At 29.9% G+C, this 21815-nt stretch overlaps 1 protein-coding gene across 1 annotated transcript; it reads right to left on the reverse strand.

Annotated features, from left to right (window-relative positions):
• Positions 1-62: 62 nt before the first annotated feature.
• LOC147814874 (uncharacterized) lies at positions 63-14535 on the reverse strand. The gene is made up of 3 exons (XM_087157071.1): positions 12892-14535; positions 2808-3049; positions 63-194 (listed from the first exon to the last, which is right to left on the reverse strand). The coding sequence occupies exons 1-3, from the start codon at positions 14345-14347 to the stop codon at positions 180-182; spliced, it is 1713 nt and encodes a 570-aa protein (XP_087013197.1). The 5' UTR covers positions 14348-14535; the 3' UTR covers positions 63-179.
• Positions 14536-21815: the final 7280 nt, after the last annotated feature.

Below are 21815 nucleotides of genomic sequence, written 5' to 3' on the forward strand. Positions count from 1 at the left end.
CAAAAGCTTAAGATAGAACATAGGGAAGAAAATTTAGAGTTTTAGTCGAATTAGAACTCGCATTTTGGTTAGATCTTTATTGGAGTAATTACGGGACAAACATAAGGCAGGAATATATACTTAAAAGTAAAGATATATAATTTCTTTTTCATCGTGTAGTCATCTGTCTTCCTTCTGGCTCAAGTATCGTCGAGCTGAAAGTAAAAGACAAAAAAAAAATCATATTTGTTTTATTTGAGAATGAATTATAAATACTTAGCAATTATACTTAATGGAATATATTCATAATATCATAAATTCTAATAATCAGAAATACTGAATCATTTTGGAAGCATTACCTACTCTCCAAAGCAAACAACTTCAACACCCTTTAATTGACTTTTTCAATTTATATTTCCAGTGTGGCTTTTTTTGTGGATAACTTTATTTAAAATGTAACATTCATCCATGCATGCAACAATCCATTCAACAATTATATACGAATCAAGTTAGAAAATATTTTAATAAATTGATTGATAACTTGCAGAATAGTTCTCAGAAGAAAAATAATAAATTTTTTCAATATTTCGTTTAATTAATTTTTTCAATATTTAATTTTTAATGATTTTCTTTTCTAAAAAAATAGACGTTGATTTACTTATGCCTTTTTTGTAAGTCAAAATGTTTCATTTCCTCAAATAACACTTTTTATTCTTTTTTTTTTCTTCAAGTTTTTCTTAGTAAGGTGAAAAAACTGGATAGTAAAATTTTAAAATTTTACTATCCAGTTTTTTCACCTTACTCACTTTTATGCCAATAAAATTTAAAAATATTTAAAACATGAAATAATTGTTCTAAGAGCACATAATGTAAAGTATTTTAAATATTTCGTTAAAATTTTAACTAAGAATTTTTCATTTGCTTACTTTGTACTTGCAAATTTGAACAAATCCCTTAAAGATTCAAAGTAATTTTACCGATTGTCGGATTTGCTGTCATTAATTGAAGCACTTTCCACTATTATTATTAATAATAATAATTATGATAATATGCATGTAATATCATAATTATTCTCATTCATATCATTTTATGTAGTAATACAATCAAATTTTCTTCTATAACAGGAAGAAAATAGTTAAAGGAACTAAACAAAACGTAAAGTATCAGAAAAGACTTATATTTAATAAAGTGGAACATCAAATTTATTTTAATACATGAACATAATTAACGTAAGAAAATATTAATTCCTACAGCATTGAATTAACACATTTTTAAATTAACTCATTTTAAATCAATTTTAGAAAACTAAAGTATCGTATAAGGAATATAGTTAAGTATAATCAATCATGCAGCAATAACACCCTAAATACATATTAATATATGTTGCATATCAAACTTAATTTAGTTAATAAATTTCGAATATCCCATTCAAGTTACTTAACTCAGCAGAGTCACAATGTGAAGAAGCTATCTGACACACACTGAGTGGCCAAAATATTATTGCCGACTCCTTAGTACACTGTTCGACCACCTTAACCCCGTAATAATGCTCGAATTCTTCTTGGCATAGATTCTATGAGATGTTCGTAATTTGACCCCGTATCCGATGGACTGCACTTTTCAGTTCTGTCAGATTGGATAGCACTTGATCCTGCTGTCTGATGATGCCCTGTTTGATTTCATCCTACAAATTCTCAATCGGTTTGATATCTGGTGATTGTGCCGGCCAACAAGCCAAGGGAAAGTCACCATCATGTTATACAAACCATCTGATGACAATGCAAGGAGTATTGTCTTGCTGAAAGTATCCATCCGCGCAGGATACACCATTAACGTAGCAGGGTGAACTTGATTCGCGATCACACTCAAATACCTATGTGTATTCAGACGCTAGTGATGCTCCAAAATTCATATTTTTAAATTCATTTTCTTATACTCCAGTTATAATTTTTTTCTTCTAAATTAATGTTTTTATCAATAAAGGTATAAGCACAAATTATGTAGTAATTATTAATAACGTGTGAAATGTGATATTATTAATTATTTCAATATTTAAGATAATCCCTATATCCTTATAATTAAACCCATTTTAAGCTGGCAGAAATATTTTAAAAATTCTGCGATAAGGCTGCTGAATTTGTTTTCAAAAATAATAATGTGAACAGGTCGCGAATTATCCTTATGAAGAAAAAACTTAATTTGAAAAAATGCATTTTCAGTTTATTCTATAATCATATTCTTTTAATTATTAAAAAAAATATTTTTAAAATGTTAGTCTATATCCATATTTAATATCTGAGCTATTGTTAAAGATGATTCAAGTGAAATGAAATTAGTTTGGAAGCTTAACATTTTTTTGAACTCAGTTTCAACAATTTGGTAGTAAAAAAGAAGGTTTTTTATAATCCATTGAATTGAATAGTCAGGGATTAGTTGCTAAAATGTTTCTTAGATGAAGTTTTACAGGAAAAAGCTACGAAGAAAACTGCATATGGTAAATTAAAATATTTTCAGAAAAATAAACACTAGGCTGACGTTTCGTGGTTATGCGGATAATTCCATCTTTTCGCAATTTATAAACATTCTAATTATAATATATCCTTCAATTATTTTATTGTAACGTAACTTTTAATATATAAAATGGCATTGTGAGGTAGAGTAAGATGTAAATTTTTTTAAAAGATATTTACTAACCAAAACTTCCAAAATTCATAGAACACAATCTTAAAGCATTCTAAATTCAAATTTCTCTCACTCTGACGCACAAGTATTGCGTCTGAGTGATGCAATAGATTGCAATTGTTGCAAAATATTTTTAAACGTCTCACCATAACTCTTGACTTTGCTTTCGAACTTCCAGCAACCAGTTCCATCTTCTGTGAATTTACAGGAGGCAAGCTGGCTTCTTTCGAACTTCCAGCAACCCGTTCCTTCTTCTGTGAATTTACAGGAGGCAAGCTGGCTTCTTTCGAACTTCCAGCAACCTGTTCCTTCTTCTGCGAATTTACAGGAGGCACGTGAATTACAGCAGACACGAAGACTTCTTTAAATCTTTCAGATACCGATTTCACTGCAAAAGAAAATAGAAGATTTTTTTCATGTTACCTAATAATCGCATGAATTGCTTTTGATAGAATCAGTTTTAACAATTTAACAATTTTTTATAATTGTTCACATATTAATTGAAACATTTTTTAAAATCAATCATTAAGTTAAAACAAGAAAGAAGCAAGCTATGTAATTAGGATGAACATTCAATGTTATTGCGAGGGCTTTAATACATATGCAATAGTTTTATAGCAAATGTTTCAGTTCTAACCCATTAAGGCCAAAAGAGGCCAAAATCGCCATTTCAATAAATATCTTTTTATTAATACTGTGGGTTATTTTTTTCACTTATTTTCACTTATTTCCTGCTGTTATCAAGAGTTTTTAAGACATAAATTATTAGTAATTCAATGGGAATAAGCACTTTCTGTTAAGAAAGTCTTAAATTATTCAAGTTTTTGAACTTAAACGGTTATTGACAAATGAAATTTTTTGAAAAGGTATAATTATTTCTTTTGAGATTTACCTCCTTTTTTTTGAAGATTAAATTATTGTTAAGGATTAAAGTTGCAAGTCAATAAATAAAAAAGATTTTATCCATTTCGGTGAATGGATACAATTAATAAAAATAAATTCTTCATGCTGCTGAATGAACATTTCAAATATTCATGATTTTCTTCATCTGTGATTGATAGTGCTTTACACGCATTTATAAGATATAAAACAAACTTTCACAACATTTCTCAACTTACGGCAATACTTGATACTTATCCGATAATATTAACAGATTTAGAACGATTTTTTCATCCATTAGTAGTAAAACTGGGACAAATATTTAACCGGGATTTTTGTTAAAAAAATTCAGAAAAAAAAGTCATCATTAGCTTTATTAAGCTCATATCAAAAGTTGAGATCAATTTTTTCACTGATTAAGTATATTTCCGTAAACAACATTGACAGACAATGTTTTTCTTTTGGGTCTTCCAGATAAGTTTTTCAGCGTAATACTTTATATATATATATATATATATATATATATATATATATATATATATATATATATATATATATATATATATATATATATATATATATATATATATATATATATATATATATATATATATATATATATATATATAGTGCGTTCCAATCTATAATACCAGTTCCTGTGCTGTAAGCTGATCTAGCTGGAGATCCAACCAGATTATGACAGATTATGTAAGCTGCAAGTTAGACCCCGTGCGAATTTCCCAAAGACACGAGAGACACGGGAGCCTGTAATGGAACTAACAAAAAAAGAAGACGCTGATGAATTCCAGAGAGGGGCAGCGATGATGATTTTCTTTTAACTTCACGATGACGAACTCATTTATTTTGTGTTATTTAAGTGTTAGCTTATCGTCCATCTTTATGAAAATTTAGCGTTTAATATATATTTTGTTAAAGTACAGTGTCTCTCATTTTCAAAGACGACCACTCATGCCGTCCCCACAAAATCAGAAGTGGTTTCAAGAACAAATTGATGGTGAAGAAATTAGATTCAGAAAAAATTGCTAGTAAAAAGAAAATTATTGGCAAAAAAAATTGGATGCCGAATGGTTTCATTCTTGTGAAAGTAAGTAACGGAATGGCGTTGTAATGAAACTTTCGTTTTTTTTAATTTCATCTCTGCAACTACAATTGGGGTACGTATCGTACATTTGTGACATCTACATTTATTATTAGACTTTTATTCATTAATCAAAAATGATTCTTAACGATATCAAGCAAGTAAGCAAAGCATTGAAAAATTTTAAGAAAGACAAAATAAGACTTTTACATAAATTTATTTTCGTTGTGGAAGGCGATCGTTCAAACAGAAAACGATTAAGAAATTTTACTGGTTTCAATTTTACTTTAGACAGCGAAGAATTTCAAAATAAATTAAAAAATATTGAAAAAGAATTCACTCTTAACCAACTTATAACTCTTTCCAATATTCTAAATATTTCGTATGATTGCAATGAAACCGAAATTGCAATAAACATGTTGACGTTATTAATGGATTTGAATAAACTGGCAGAGCTCGCCAATAGCGCCAACGCGTCTAGTTCAGAGTCGGACGAAGACATAAGCAATCCTCATAGTGAAACTGAGCCTTTGATTAAAGAGAAGGAACACAATTTTCCTGTGCAGAGAAATGATGAAAATAAAAACAGTAATTCGTGTTTAAAAGATAAAAATAATTCCTGTAGAAATTTCGAATTTCAAAATGTTGCTATTAATTATTCTGATATCAAAAGTACTATTTCTAAGTATAATGCAGGATCGCATGAAAATATTGTTCATTGGATCGAACATTTCGAAAATATTTCAAAATTGTTTAATTTGTCAGATTTACAAAAATTTATTTTTGCCAAAAGATCTCTTGGTGGTAACGCCTCTTTATTTGTCAGAACTGTACCGGAAATAAATTCATGGCGAAAATTAAAAGAAGCTTTGATTGACGAATTTTCTTTTGAAATTAATTCTGCTAATTTGCATGATCTTTTAAGTAGACGAAAAATGAAGGATTGTGAATCGGCTCAAGAATATTATTTAAAGATGAAAGAGATCTGTAATTTCGGAAAAATAGACGATGCTGCTTTTAAGCATTGTAATTAAGGGGATTAACGATAAGCAGGAAAACAAAATTGTTTTGTACGGCTGCAAAAATTTGTCCGAATTTAAAGAGAAACTTAAAGTTTATGAAATAATAAAAAGTGATTCCGCAAAGAGTAAAAATGCTTTCGATAAAATCAGAACAAAACATGACTTTGATAGTAAATATAATTATTATGATAGAGCAAAAGCAAAATATGATGATAGGTATAATGTGAGAAACGATGTTTCAAATAGGAATAAAAATAAATATGAAAATAATAATGAAAAGATAAGGTATAATACTGATGTTGAAACTTTTAATAATAAATTGTGTTACAATTGTGGTTAAAGAAATCATATTTCAAAATATTGCATACATAAAGATAAGGGTTTAAAGTGTTTTAAATGTGAAGCGTTTGGACACAAAGCTTCGCAATATCCAAAATCAAATGCAAAAACGGAAGTTGCTACTTTAAATGTTAGTGTAGAGCCAAAGTTGTTTAAGGCTACAGTGGACACTCAAAATGATTTTCTTTAATTATAAGTCATTTTCTATCAAACTTGCACTTTAGATAATAGATCTAATTATAATAAGATTTCCAAGTTTTTATTTAGGTAACTCAATAATTTTTTTAATTATTAAATTTTTAAAATTTAGCAAATTTTAAAATGTTCCAGGCGGCTTATTTTTGAATATTTTCTTATGATTTTTTTTACAATATATACTGAACTATTAGAAACACTTCTATGATTTGAATTTTTATATTAGTTTTTAATTTTTCAAATGAAAAAAAAAATTCAACATTTGCGTGAAATTTTCAAAAAAAAATTAGGATTTTTTAGAAAAAAATTATAATATAAAATTTAATTATCACCCAATTCATTAAAATGAATCATACGTTTATCAGGATTAACATTATAACTAGTTTGGCATAGTTTAAACACCATACCTTAAAATGTGAGCCGCCCGGAACATTTTGAAGTTGAGAAATTGCGAAAAAATAAAATTCTGAGAAAACAGCATTTTAAACATCAGACTTACTATGTGGCAAAAGTTAGGTAATTAATTGGATTAATATTCTTAGATAAAGATGTATTAGTATTTTGACACAGTAATATAAAAGCAAAGGTACATTTTTTATGGATATAATAAAGAAAGAGAAATAATTTAAAAATTGAAAAAAACGAGCATTTTTGTGTTTTGTTGTCATTTTATTTTTATTATAAAACAAACTGTAAAATATAATAAATAGTAAAAAAACATTTCTTGAAAAGGTAATTTTTTCTGACAATTAACAATATCTTTGAATTTTTGACTGTTTTATAAACTTGTAACATATAAAAATTAATTTTAAAAAATTCGTAAAACAGCTCAATTATAAGTGAACGACAATATACTAAGATATAAAAATTTCAAGCAAAGCTAATATGTAAAATAGTTAGAGATTTCATCTTAAATCAGTTAAAATAATATGTCATTGCCTTCCCTTTTGATATTTGCATGATACATAAAAAATAAAATTAAAAGCCATTTATATAAAATATCTCAAATAAAAAAAGAAAACAAGCATTTTCCTTTTCTGTCCCGACTTTGCATATTGATAACAACACGAAAATTACATTTCTACAATCCATTATAAATATTATTATAAAAGTTTTTATAAATTTAATATATGACATGATATTTTATGACAGCATATAATCAGAACTTGTGCGTAATTAATCACGTGTAATAAAATTAATTTCAAATATATTAAAAAAACAGAAAAATTATTCTATCTTTTCTACTTTCAAAATATATCATTTCACAATAAGGTAAAAGAACTGTAAAAAAAATCCATTCAAACACCTTCAATTTACACTCATGGCATTCACAACAATTCACATTTTGCTGTAAAGTAGCTAATGAGGATAAATGAATGAATTATAATGAGTAATGTTGGTAGTATCACTGCAAGCTTGTGATTATAGTCAGTTTGAATTTATAAGCTCATTATTGATACACTAACAGAAAAATTAGCCAGGTCCGCTTCCATCATATCAGTAATAGAAGAATCTTGTAAAGATTCAATTTGTAACGTAACAAAAACAAAAGATGTAGCTTTAAAAAAAGCTGTTTTGAAAAAAATTGGAGAACTACATGATAAATTAAAATAAACGTTATTAAACTAAATAAAAGCATAAATAAAATCAATCTATCAACTAGGTCAATATGCTGCCACTTTTAGTAAGACAAATGCAATTTAAAAATTAAATAATTTAAAGATTATCTGCAATAATTAGCCTTTAGCTTAAACCGAAACTAAAAATCCGTCTGCAGTCAACTACTGACTTCAGTACTTACATGAGTAAAAAAAGGGGCGTGGCCTAATTAAAATGCTAATATCTCCGTAAAAAATGCTCCAATTTAAATAATTTTTTTTTGTTTGAAAGCTTATGATGTCTACTATCCAAATATGGGAAAATCTAAAAATCGACATTTTGATCATTTTTATTGAATTTTAAGGTCCACTGTAGCCTTAAAATGGTAACGGTTGATAACTTAACTGTAAAGTCTTTGATTGATACAGGAAGTCAAGCCACTTTAATCAAAAGATCAATTTTTAATAATTTAAACTCCAAAGAACTATTTCCATTTAATTCTACTCTAAACGGATTTGGTAAATCAAAAGTGACTCCGTTAGGTTATTTTAAAGAAAGTATTAAAATTGACGATTTCAAATATTTGGCTGAAATATGCGTTGTAGAAAATGATATGTTGCCGTGTGACGCTATTATAGGCCTTAATGTCTTAATGCACGGTGAAACAATACTCAATGAAAAGGGTATCACAATTAAAAATAAAATTCCGTGTTTTGATGAAGTAAGCTATTTGTCTATTTTACCAATCGATCTTACTATATCTGATGAAGTTGAAATTAACATAGATCCTTGTGTTCCTTATGTTTTAAAAAATAAGTTACAACAATTAGTTTTAGATTATGCGCCAGATAAACTTAAGACAACTAATGTGGAAATGAACATTTTGGTTAAAAATCAGGAACCGATATTTCACCAGCCACGTAGATTGCCGTTTTCTGAAAAGAAGACTGTTGAAGCTCAAGTCGTTGAATGGTTAAAACAAGGAATAGTGGAGCCTAGTTCTTCCGAATATTGTAGTCCGTTGTAATAGTTAAGAAAAAAGACGGATCTCCTCGTATTTGCATAGATTATAGAAAATTAAATAAGATAATTGTCAAAGACAGATTTCCCCTCCCATTAGTTGAAGACATTTTAGATAGACTACAAGATTCGAAAATTTTCAGTACAATTGATCTTAAGAACGGATTCCTACATGTCGATGTAAATAAAGATAGTAGAAAATACACTTCATTTGTGACACATGAAGGACAATATCAATTTCTTAAAGTTCCTTTTGGACTATGCAACTCTCCCGCTGTATTTCAAAGATGCATAAACACCATTTTCCGAACTTTGATTAATGAGGGTATAGTTTTACCATATTTAGACGACATTATAATTCTGTCTTCCTCCCTTGAAGAAGGTATTGAACGACTTAATCGGGTTTTAAATATTGCTAGTGAATATGGACTTAATATTAATTTCAAGAAGTCCCATTTCTTAAAGAAGCGCATTGAATTTTTAGGTCATGTGATAGAGGATGGAAAAATATTCCCATCTACCTTGAAAACCAAAGCAGTTCTCAACTTTCCAGAGCCAACAAATTTGAAAAAAATTCAGAGTTTTTTGGGATTGACCGGATACTTCAGAAAATTCATTCCGAACTATTCTATAATAGCTAGACCGCTGAGTGACTTGCTAAAAAAAGATCATTAAGTTTAAGTTTAGCATTGAAGAAAAGAAAGCGTTTAATCAATTAAAATCTTTGTTAGCCCAAAATCCTGTTCTTTCAATATATAACCCTAAATACGAAACCGAGTTACACACAGACGCCAGCTTAGAAGGATATGCTGCCATTTTAATGCAAAAACCCCCTGATGAAAAACATTTTCACCCTACTTACTATATGAGTAGAAAAACGACTGATGCTGAAAAAAAGTATTCCAGCTACGAACTTGAAGCTCTTGCTATCGTAGAAGCCCTCAAGAAATTTCGCATCTATCTGTTAGGTATTCCATTCAAAATAATTACTGACTGCGCTGCTTTTGAAAAGACTATGTCAAAACGAGATTTGTCGACTCGTGTAGCTCGTTGGGCACTTTTGCTGCAAGAATTCAACTACATAATTGAGCATCGTTCTGGAAATAAGATGGCTCACGTAGACGCCCTTAGCCGATCTCCAATTAATGTATTTTGTGTTACCGTCGATAATATTTTACCAAGACTCAGGTCAGCCCAAGATAAAGATACTGGAATTAAGACTATAAAAGAACTACTTAAAATTTCGAATTATGAAGATTATTGCAATAGAAACGGAATTTTGTATAAATTTGTTGATGGCAAAGAATTGGTGGTTGTGCCAGAAAATATGCAAAACGAAATTATAAGAACAGCTCATGAGAAAGGACACTCTGGAATTAAATATACGGAAAAAGAAATCGAAGAATATTATTTCATACCGAAACTTAGACAGAAAATAGAAAACATCATAGCAAATTGTGTTCATTGCATACTGATGAATCATAAAAGAGGAAAGAAAGAGGGACTATTACATCCATTCCATAAAGAAGATATGCCTTTGAAAACTTTTCATATTGATCATCTCGGACCTTTGGAGAGCACCCATAAAAATTATAAATATGTGTTAGCGATAATAGATGCTTTTACCAAGTTTGCATGGATTTATCCCACGAAGACTACTACGTCAGCTGAAACTTTAGCCAAATTAGAAATCCAAAAAACTGTATTTGGAAATCCTTCCCAGATAATTTCAGATAGGGGTACAACATTTACCTCCAGTGAATTTGGTGATTATTGCTCGAAAGAAAATATTAAACATCATTTAATAACAACAGGTTTACCAAGAGCTAACGGACAAGTAGAGCGTATTAATCAAACCATCATATCGATTCTTTCAAAATTATCCATAGAAAATCCAGCTGAATGGTACAAGCATACAAATAAAGTTCAACAAGCGATAAATTCAACCTATCAAAGAAGCATAGACACTACTCCATTTAAATTGCTTTTTGGGACAAAAATGAACACTAATGGACTGGGAAAACTAAAGGAAATGATCGAAATTGAATTTCAGTCTCAGTTTGACACCCAAAGAGAGGAACTAAGAAAAAACGCAAAGCAACAAATTTTTAAAATTCAACAAGAAAATAAAAAGACCTATAATTTAAGAAGAAAGGAGCCAAAATCCTACGAAATTGGAAATTTGGTCGCCATCAAAAGAACCCAATTTGGATCTCATTTGAAGCTAAAACCTAAGTACCTTGGCCCCTACAAAATAACAAGAGTAAAAGGAGGAAATACCTATGATGTAGTAAAAGAAGGGAATCACGAAGGACCCAACTGCTCGACAACGTGTGCGGAGTATCTTAAATCATGGAGCGGTTGCCAAGAAGAATTTTAGCGGTTGTCAAGAAGAATTTTAGTGCTTGCCAAGACAAAAAAATAAAGACTGTAATTTTTGAAGATGAAAAATAATTGCTAAGGAAGTGAATTTGATTTTTTAAAGAAGACAAAAGAATTTAAAGACGAAAGACGTAAAAGAAGACAAAAGAATTTAAAGACGAAAGACGTAGAAGAATTTAAGGACGAAAGACGTAAAAGAGGACAAAAGAATTTAAAGACGAAAGACGTGAAAGAAGACAAATGAATTTAAAGACGAAAGACTTTAAAGACGTAGAAGAATTTAAAGACGTAGAAGAAGTTCAAGACGAAAGACGTTAAAGAAAGAAAAAAAGACGAAAGACGTTAAAGAAAAAAAAAGACGAAAGACATTAAAAAAAAAAAAAAAAAAACAAGACGAAAGACGTTAAAGAAAGAAAAAAAAAGGACGAAAGATGTTAAGGAAAAGTTGTTGAAGAAGAAACAAAAGACTTGTAAAGACAGAAGAGTGAACGTGCCTGAACCGATTGACTCTTACTCGAAAGATTTTTTTTATGAAAGATACTAATCTAAAACATTTATTTTTCAGTTATCAATTTTATTTGTCAGTCTGTTCTGCTTTTTCTTTTTTATTCTTTTTAGAGTCGCTGGAGGACCAGCCGAAATGCAGGACGGCCGATTCTGTAGTGCCAGTTCCTATCTGTAGTGCCAGTTCCAATCTATAATACCAGTTCCTGTGCTGTAAGCTGATCTAGCTAGAGATCCAACCAGATTATGACAGATTATGTAAGCTGCTAGTTAGACCCCGGGCGAATTTCCCAAAGACACGAGAGACATGGGAGCGCGTAATGGAACTAACAAAAAAAGGAGACGCTGATGAATTCCAGAGAGGGGCAGCGATGATGATTTTCTTTTAACTTCACGATGACGAACTCATTTATTTTGTGTTATTTCTGTGTTTGTTTATCGTCCATCTTTATGAAAATTTAGCGTTTAATATATGTTTTGTTAAAGTACAGTGTCTCTCATTTTCAAAGACGACCACTCATGCCGTATATATAAAATTAAAGGGATCTTAAAATTAAAAACCTAGAAGGAATTACATTCAATTGTAAACTAGCTCTTCTAATAGATGAGAACTTTCATTAATCTCTTTCATATAAGCCCTTCGCTTATATATTATCGTTATTAAATAGAAATATGATCTTTATTTATAGAATGAACCCATACTGAGCAGCAAATCTTTTTCAATTAAGTTTTTAAAGTAATGATAAGGAAAAATGTTAAAGTGTAGCTTCATCTTATGTAAGCACTTTTTTTAATGAAATTGTCTCAGCTGTTTGACCCCCAAAAAGAGGAGATATTTTTGTATTCAAAAATTTCGAATCTAAGTTTAAATTAGCTAATATTTACGAGAGTGAATATGTTAATTATTTATTGAATATATTACCTCATAATATTGTGACAGGGGGAACGAGGAGCATTAGCTCATGATTATTCCCGTTACGTTACAGGGACCAATCCTAAAAATGAATATAAATGAGGTTAAAAAATAATATGTAATTTAAATATTTTTTATGTATTCATGTTTTTATTTGCAAAATTATCAATTCTTTCTATTTTTTATCTTCGAATACTTAATGTATTAAAAATATTTAGTGTAATTAATGATTCTTAATTGCTTTTACTATTAAATTTACTAAAAGATTTCTAACTTACCGTATTTCTTTTTAAAATTAGAATCAAACTTGCAGGAAAGCTTAAGTAATACTTCAGACGCAATTACAGAATTCATTTTCATCCATTGTGGCCAGTTCGGTAAGGACAAAACTTCCGATGAGTTTTCTACAATATATTCTATTATAAACGCTTTCATTTGTTCATAATTTAAAAAATCTGCCACCAGTAGTATGCTCAGTGCATTGTCGAAATTCAAAACTGACTTTAGGAATGTGTAACACTTCTCTACCAAGGATGATACCTGATATTTATCAGCAACTAGCAGTAGATTCAAGGCCATTTTGTCATCCATACCATTCACTGTTCCAGTATAAAGGTACTCCAAAAAATATTTAAGGGTTTTTGCTTCCACATCACGTATATCAATGACGTTAGTTTTGCTCTCGAACATCTCTTGATCAAACATAGCCCTGAACACTGGCGATCGAGTAGCCAGTAAGCATTTGTGAGCAAAGAAAACCTCTTCATCAGCACGCAGTTTCACGTCGGCGTAGGTTTTTTCATTCAACATGTTCCTGAGTTGCTGCTGTAGATACAATATACTGTTGGTCTCATCCTTATTTTGAGTTAATGCAGTTGAGGAATTGTTATTAAAGCTCTTTACCTCTGTGATTGAAGCGTTATATGAATATTCAAACAATACTTTCATATTAAGTCTTTGACGAATAAAGCAATTTGCTTCTCTCAGGATCAATTTATTAACAAAACGGGGAAACTTGTATACTCTAGTTTTGTTATTAAATTTAAATTTTTGGCTCTCACAAACCCCTATTTCTGATTCTTCGTCTTTTAAATTCATTGTACACCACACAGTGTGAAATTTATCATCAACGATTTTGGGAAATAGTTTGATCTTAAGCTCGCTCTGAACATATTTAAATTTAACATCGATTGGTATGTTTTCCACAGTTACTCTTTCATCAGCTGTCCACTTATTATAGCCGAGAAAGATTAAGGACCAGTCAAAAGGGTAACTAGCTGCCACAATGTCTGTTTCAGCTTCCCAACCAACAACAGAAGTTGCACGAGATTTTATAAACGGAATTGTGCAAGGTATTAACATACGGCATCGCAGGCTGACATCTTCATGCGTGCTGCTGTCAATCAGTTTTATTATTTCGTATTCATTCGAAGAACCTCTAAATGTATCACTTAATAAAGCAGACGTTTTTAAAATAACACCAGCAGAAGTTGTTAGCTCATATTGGTAATCAACTGAAATGCGTTCAGGAATTTGATTGCAGTTCTCTCGATTAATTTGACAAAATAATTTTACAGACCTTTTTTTTAACTTTAGATTCCATTCAGTTCCTTTTAAAAAATCAATTTTGAATGAAGGGCTGCTGATTCCAGGAAGCATGAAGATTGAAGCAAACCTATGAAAATGCTTAATATTCCAAACGTATATGAATTCGTGTTTTTCTGTTGTCGACATGCTTTAATTCGTTACAAAATTTCAAAACAATCGAATGTACAAGGAAGGGGGAGTAGCTTTCTGACTTTTTCAATTTTGACACAAGGCACTATCACACAATGTCTAAATCGCAACGCATATCAGTCTCTAATCAATGAAACAAAACAGATAAGATAAAAAAGCCTTATTTATCAGAATACTGTTCGTTTTTCATGTGAAATAAAATAAAAAATATGAAAAAACAGCAAACAACATAACAATATTTCTTGGACAAATGAGAAAGTTAAATATATGTTACGATACTGGCGGTATATGGCTGCAAAATACTATTACAAATATCGACTCATTTTGTTGAACAGATATTAAATAGGAAATGATAAATATGATGAGCACTATAAACGGAAGTTTACCTTAAAATTTTTTTTTCGAATCGGCCACCATTTCTACCGATTACTAAAGATAATCTCTCATGCCATTATCCGATGGCGGATCAAGTATACCCATAACCCAATTGTCTAAAGGATTTAGAACTGGTGAAGAAAGGGGCCAATCTTCTTGCTTAATAAATTTCAGACAATTAACATGGAGCCAAGCTTGTGTTGTTTTGGCCCGATGTGACGGCGCAGAATGTTGCTGAAATATCTAATCTCTTTTGGGATACAATCTGTCAGATATGGCAATAAATGTTTAGCCGATACTTCCTTTTTGTATTATTCATCATTGATTTTTACCCCTTTATCAAAGAATTTCAGAGGAAATTTCCTGTTATTTAACAATGCAGCCCAAACTATTACAGAATTCTTGTTGTGAAAGTGTTGCACATATTTTACACTTCCAGGTATATCATCGAACTTTGTTCTGTGCAAAATATTTTCTCATCAGAAAAGAATATTCTATCAGCACTTTTGTTACCGAGCCGGTTCAGCAATTTCTTACATCTTTGCAACCTTTTTTAATTTTTGCGCAGTTGTCAAACCTTGAACTTTTCTTTTGCGATAAGGCCAAAAAACCAGATCTTCATTTAGTATAACGTGCATAGTTCTTCGACTAGCGTACTCTTCTGCAGCCATTTTATTTGCAAAGAACTGTGGATTTCTTCGTATTTTTTCATAAATTCTTTTAGTACGCTCTTTTGCACGAACTGAAAGTGGACGCCCACATCGTCCTAGTCGATCTTTACAGCTATTAATATCCAATACTTGATTTATAGTTCTTTATATAAATGTTCTATTAAATCAAAGAAATTTCAACTACTTAAAGATTCCACCTACAGAAAATCCGAGATCAAAAAAATTTTTAGCCATCAACCTTTTCAATTCCAACTTTAAATTTATTCTAAATGTTTAGCTTTGAGCAAAAATTGCCTGCAAATTATAGACAGCGCCAAACACAGGAATAGGGAAAGAAAAATTGTTTCACCAATTCTTTTTTTTTAATTTTTTTTAGGTTACCAGTATTTAGTAACCATCCTGCATAAATAAAGCATTTTAGAATTATAGGGTATGCCACACAATACTATTGACAATGAACTAATTAAAAAAACACATATTGTTGCTTTTACATCTTACAAAACTATAATTGAACCTCATTCTCAAAAAAAAAAAGATTCAAATGTTTATAACTTAAAATATAAAAAGTTGTTAGCATTATTCTCTCAAAATACAAGCAAACGAAATTACATTATGCCTGAATACGTAAATATAATTAATGACACAAATTACCGAATGACTTTGCACAATTTTTGTGGAAATTAATTGTATGTCAAATTGGCTGAAAATTTAACATGATTTTATTTAAAACATTCTCAGCAAAAGTTCTCAACACAAAATCCAAGGTTTCTGAGATACGCATCCTCAAACATAAAAGATATAGGCTGTGGTGAAAGGTGCTTGAAGTACTTAGCACTGAAGCGAGTACTTGAAGCACTGAAGCAAAGAAGTATTGCTAGCTATATTTAAAGCTATAAATTCTGTCGTACTACTTGCTTTTTTCCGTTACATAATCCAGCTTTCAATGTTTATTTACATTTTAAAAGTTCATTGTTTATTATTTTTCAATTTCCGTGGTAAATGCTAATGACGTGACGGAATTTGAGAATTGATAGTTACTATTTACTGTTTGAAGTTTTTTATCTCGGAAAATATCATTTTTTGGACTGTGCGTAATCAAAAGATTTTGAACTGCAATCTCAATTTGACAGAAAATCAATTTCCGAGTGGGATCCTTTTGCAACTCTAATTGAGAATAATACTGATTAAAAAAAGGCACTAAACTTGGAAAAGGTTTTTAATACGGCGTTGAGTGGAATAATTAAACCTAACCAATTTTGCAAATTAAATCTAGAACAAATTCAAGAATTTCGAGAAAAAAAAGAACTTAAAACTTATGATTTTGGTTTGAACCATCTAATTAAAAAGATTCGAAAACAAAATACTTAAAATTTCAATGAGTAGCTATAATAACTCAGAGGTTTTTTAAAATCTGTTGTTACACTGGAATCTATGGTGCAGCAACACTTGAATTTAATCTATCGCATCAATATCCCATTCTACACTTTACCCTATTCCTTACCATACTATTCCCAAAACTTTGCTAAAAAAACTTTAAAATTTATCAGATAAATGACATGGTTGAACTTTTTTCATTTAATTAGTGTTTTCTTGTAATTCTGGCATAAAAAGACTTACATTAATGATCTGAATTTCCAAGAAATTTGTATGGTAATCAATTATAGTACAAAAAAATCAGATAAAAATTTCGAGATTTGTCTCCTAAAATTTAACGATAAAAATAAATTTCGTAGTATTTTTGCAAATCTCTTAACTCGATTATAGACTTAAAAAGTGCATTCCGTCAGTTGAAAATAAAAATAAATAAAGATAAATTAGCATTTTTTTTTTTTTTTTTTTTTTTTTTTTTTTTTTTTTTTTTTTTTGCAAATTGCTAGCTTTTAGCCGTTACGTCTTTTTTGGATCGGATGCCGCAACAGTACTTCTTATTATTTAATTTCAAAATGTTTAAATGACGGGAAAATAAGAATTGTATTTATTATTTTTGAGGGGATGATACTATCGTGGTTGCAGATCCCATAGATGAGATGTGCAATTAATGGAAAAAGTATTTGACTGGTTAAAAGTCTTAGCCTATCTTTGGGCCTACATTTAGGCCTATATTTAGGTTTTAGCCTTCATAACAGGGATTTTTTTCCACCACCTGAAAATGTAAAAGAATTGTTAACTTCCCAATCCCTAAAGATGTTAAACAAGTTCAAACGTTTTTTTAGGCATAGTTAATTATTTTTGTCTCTTGATCTGGAACTTTGCTAAAACAGTTAATCCCCCATTAAACTTAACAAATATCGATGGCGAATTTAATGTACCAGTTCAATTATCCCTGCACCAAGCCTAGAAACTTTTGTTCTCTCTCATAAAAATAGCGAAGAAAATGGATTTTTCATTATCAGTTTAAAATTGGTCTAAGTAACTTCATCTGATGGAGTATTTCAAACTAATATATTGAACTAAAACTTTTTTTTCTTCATACAATTACAAATAAAATTTTGTTGATTGTTTTGGTGAACAGTAATATTCAGTAACATTCGGATTAACATAAATTGATTGAAAATGAATGATGTCTGATATTAAATGGAATATTCAGTAACATTCGGATTAACACAAGTTGATTGAAAATGAATAATGTCTGATGTTAACTAAAACGATGTTGTAAGAACTCGAATATAATTGAATAGAAAAATATACAACTGATTAGAATATTCTTCTTCTTTACAGGCAGTACAACCGGTTACCGGCCAACTGGCCGTCTTAGTCAGTTTCCCCTATCTAGATCTATCCGATGCTATATTTCTCCATCTATTAAGTCTTTTAAACACTTCTCTATCTGACCATCTTATTATAGGTCACTTATAACACTTCAGTGTGTGTCTATACTTCATTCCTCTTTAACTTGACAGTACTGAGAAAAATGGCAACTGTTGTCACGGAAGATGCCATGTGTGCCATGTCTATTTAACGGCGTTCACAGCCAAAGTAAAAATGATCAGTAAAGTCGTTTCGTCTATAAGCGTTCACTTTATTTCAAAGACATAAATTAAAATGCATTTAGGGTAGAAAAACTTCTAATCTAAACAAGATGTTTACGTTCATGCTATACATTAGCAAATTTAAATGCACCTAGCCATTTTAAAATCCAATTTCATAATGGGGCACTTTAATATTCCCTGTCTTTCTCATTACTGAAAAGGATAAAACGGACTATGAATTACAGGCTTCAGGCCGACCAAAAGTTATAACACGTGTAGAATGGCCATAGCCTGGTTTTTAGGGCAGTGGGCCCATGTCCAAGAGGTCGTGGGTTCGATCACCGCTGGCTGAAGACTCTCTGTTCAGTAAACGGTGCCTGATTCGTGTAAAAATCTGTCGGGTCACAAACTCCTCCATTTTCCTGTAACAAATCATACCTCTGGGAATAATGATCCAGGAGTTTTCTTGTTTTCTGGATTGGTTTAAAAATTACAAGGCTAAGGAGTTTAACATCTGTAGTCGTAAGCCCAAAATTGGATCAGCTGTTTAACGACGGTTATAAAATATAAAACACGTGTTCGAGACCGTTTTATACCTTTTGCATTAGAACGACATCAGATCGAAGCAACATCTTCTGGACGAGACAAGTCTCCACATATATCAATTTATTAGCCTGACATAAAGAACATAACTACATATTGGGGAGAAATAATAAATATATCACAACGTTTGGGATATTAAACTGCGCAGTGGGGGATTTAAGAGAGATGCTACAGCGTTCTGACAAGTACTAAAGGAACGGATTTCTCGATTATTGTAACCCATGCAAAGGCTTCTGCTCTTCAAGAGATATTGATTGAAGTCGTTAATATCAAAGAACCTACATGCTCCGTCGACTGAGTAATTATTAAAAAAGAGAAAATCTTGAGAATTATTCTTAGGTGCAATAGTCCACTTTCAACTATAGAGGCTTAGACAGAAAATGCATTTTGGAAAAAAATGTGTGCATTTAAATTTATGAAAAATACTTTTTGCATGCGAGCATACTAATGCGAGCAAACATTGAGTGTTATAAAAAAGGGGGACCTTGCCAACAAATTTTACTTCATTGCTCTTTAGTTAGTCCCCCTTTGCAATTTTTCATTTTTTTCAACTGCACGTTTCTTGCCTTTTCTTAGAAAAGTGGTTTCGATTTTTACAATTCAAGTGTTAATATCCTCATGTATTTATGATTTATAAATTTGTCACGTGAGCCTTACCAACTTTTGCAGATGAGGTCGGTTATAAAAATGTAGTGCCTAACCCAAAAATGAACAAGTTTTTCTAAGTGCAATATTAATACTTTTTTCTCTAAAGTTTAAAGTTCCTGGCTGATTCTAAAATAACTAAACCAATTTAAATGAATATCAACATCGTATAATCAATTATTTTGTACAGTAAACAACTCCACGATAAAGAAAAATATTATATTTTCGTTTCAAACATGTGATTTATTATTTTTTGCAAGCGTACTGCATGATACCAATAACTTATTCTGTTATACCAATAACTTATACTGTACAACTATGAATATCATTGAAAAATTGCGTTCTAAATCAGAATGATACTCTCCATATTGAAAGGTTGAGGCGAATTTTTTCGATGCTCTGAACAGTATACTTACGTTGCCGAAGTGATAAGAGAATGGTGAGGACGTTGTGGTCAAAGTTAAAAGAACATTTAGCAAAATATTATTAAGAAAAATTATTTTAAAAATAAAATCAACACTATTTAAAAAGAGCTGTTTGACTTTAAAAAGTGTTTGACATTAATTTTCGAGAAGTAGAAAGTGCCCAATAAAAAGTGTCTGAGGCGAGAAAAGTTAATATAATATTATAGTAAAAAAGTAACTGCAATATTTTTTTTTATCTGAATAAGCATTTTTTTCGCCAAGGTTTTGAAGGTTTTGTATTTCGGTTTGTTAGATTTTGTATTTCGTTACTAGTGAAGAGAGAAATGAGACATAAATAAATCAATAACTATTCCAAAATCCATATTGAACTTAATACTTACCGACAAAAATTTATTTAAATCATTAATTAAGAAGACAGGATGCTTTTTAAAAATGTCTTTTTCATTTGTGTGGTTCAGTTATTGACAAGATTGACAGTTCTTCCAAAAAGATTGATGTCACGCCAAAGTTGGTGATGCCATTTTGATAAATCTATTTAAAACAGATAACTATTTAAATTAAGATTAATTTATTGGATTTTATATTTTTTTAACAAATAAACTTTTAACAAAAAATAACTTTTTAACAAATAATTTTTAAGAAAATAAATGCAAACCTAAAAGAACCTTGTAATTAACAAAAAAATTTAGCCAAGTATAATTTTTTATAAGAAAAACTATTCCAAAAATAAATAAACACTATAAATGGATCGTAAGACTTTAAAAAAGGTCAGGACATTAAATTCCGAAAAATTGAAAGTGCACAATAAAAAGTTACTGGGAAGAAAAAATATTTAATTTAATTTTTTTTTTCAAATAAAACTGTTGATTCTAATTATAAGAAATTTTAGAAGTAATTTCTCAATGTAAAGTAGCTTTTTCCTAATAGTTAATAATGACTTTAATATTCAATTTATTTAATCTTATCACTAAACGTAGTTATACATTACTCAGATCTGAAAAAAGATTGTCCTAATCTGTGTAAGGAATTAAGATCTTATTTTGACCTTTCAGTAAATGATGATAGATTAATTCCTACGTGTGACCACTCTTTTGATTATCAAAACCTAACAATGCGAAATGAATCATTCTTTTATTTACAGTAACCATAAAACATGGTTGGTGCTCCCCTATTCACTGTACAGTGATTTCCACCCATGGACAAAACGAGGATAGAAGAACAATATCAGAGCAGAATTTATTTTTTATACCTCCAGAAGAAACACCTTTTAACAATACTTTCTTTTATATATTTCCAAATTGTTGAAGATAGAAAAAAAGTTCGTACGTAGTTCGTGTGTGTAACTTAAAAATTAACTTCATAAAGACCTAATAAAAATTACTCTAAAAACGTATTCCAAGTTTTTTTAAAAATTATTAACAAAATTTGAAAACAAATCATTGAATAAGGTTCGTCAGTTTAAATGAGATCTATTCAGTAATATAAAACATTAAGCTGCTCGGTTGAAAATTATTAAAAAAAAATCGAAGGAATTTCTCCCATAGAATGACATTAAGAAGTAGATTGAGGTTGACAATGGTCCCAACGGCCTTAAATCAAAAATCATTTAGGATAATTCGTTTATTTCTTTGCGAACTATGCATTTTGAGGTAAAACATTTTTATCTGGGTGTAAATACATGTTAATTTTTATTTTTTACCTGAAGTTTAAAAATCTTCCTTTTCGTATGTATGTAATAGGCTTATAATTTAGAGCAATCTCTGAAAAAGAAAAAAAG

This window comes from Parasteatoda tepidariorum, chromosome 2, assembly GCF_982258835.1.
Source record: "Parasteatoda tepidariorum strain Cologne lab strain chromosome 2, Ptep-v5.0, whole genome shotgun sequence".
Taxonomy (NCBI): Eukaryota; Metazoa; Arthropoda; class Arachnida; order Araneae; family Theridiidae; genus Parasteatoda; species Parasteatoda tepidariorum.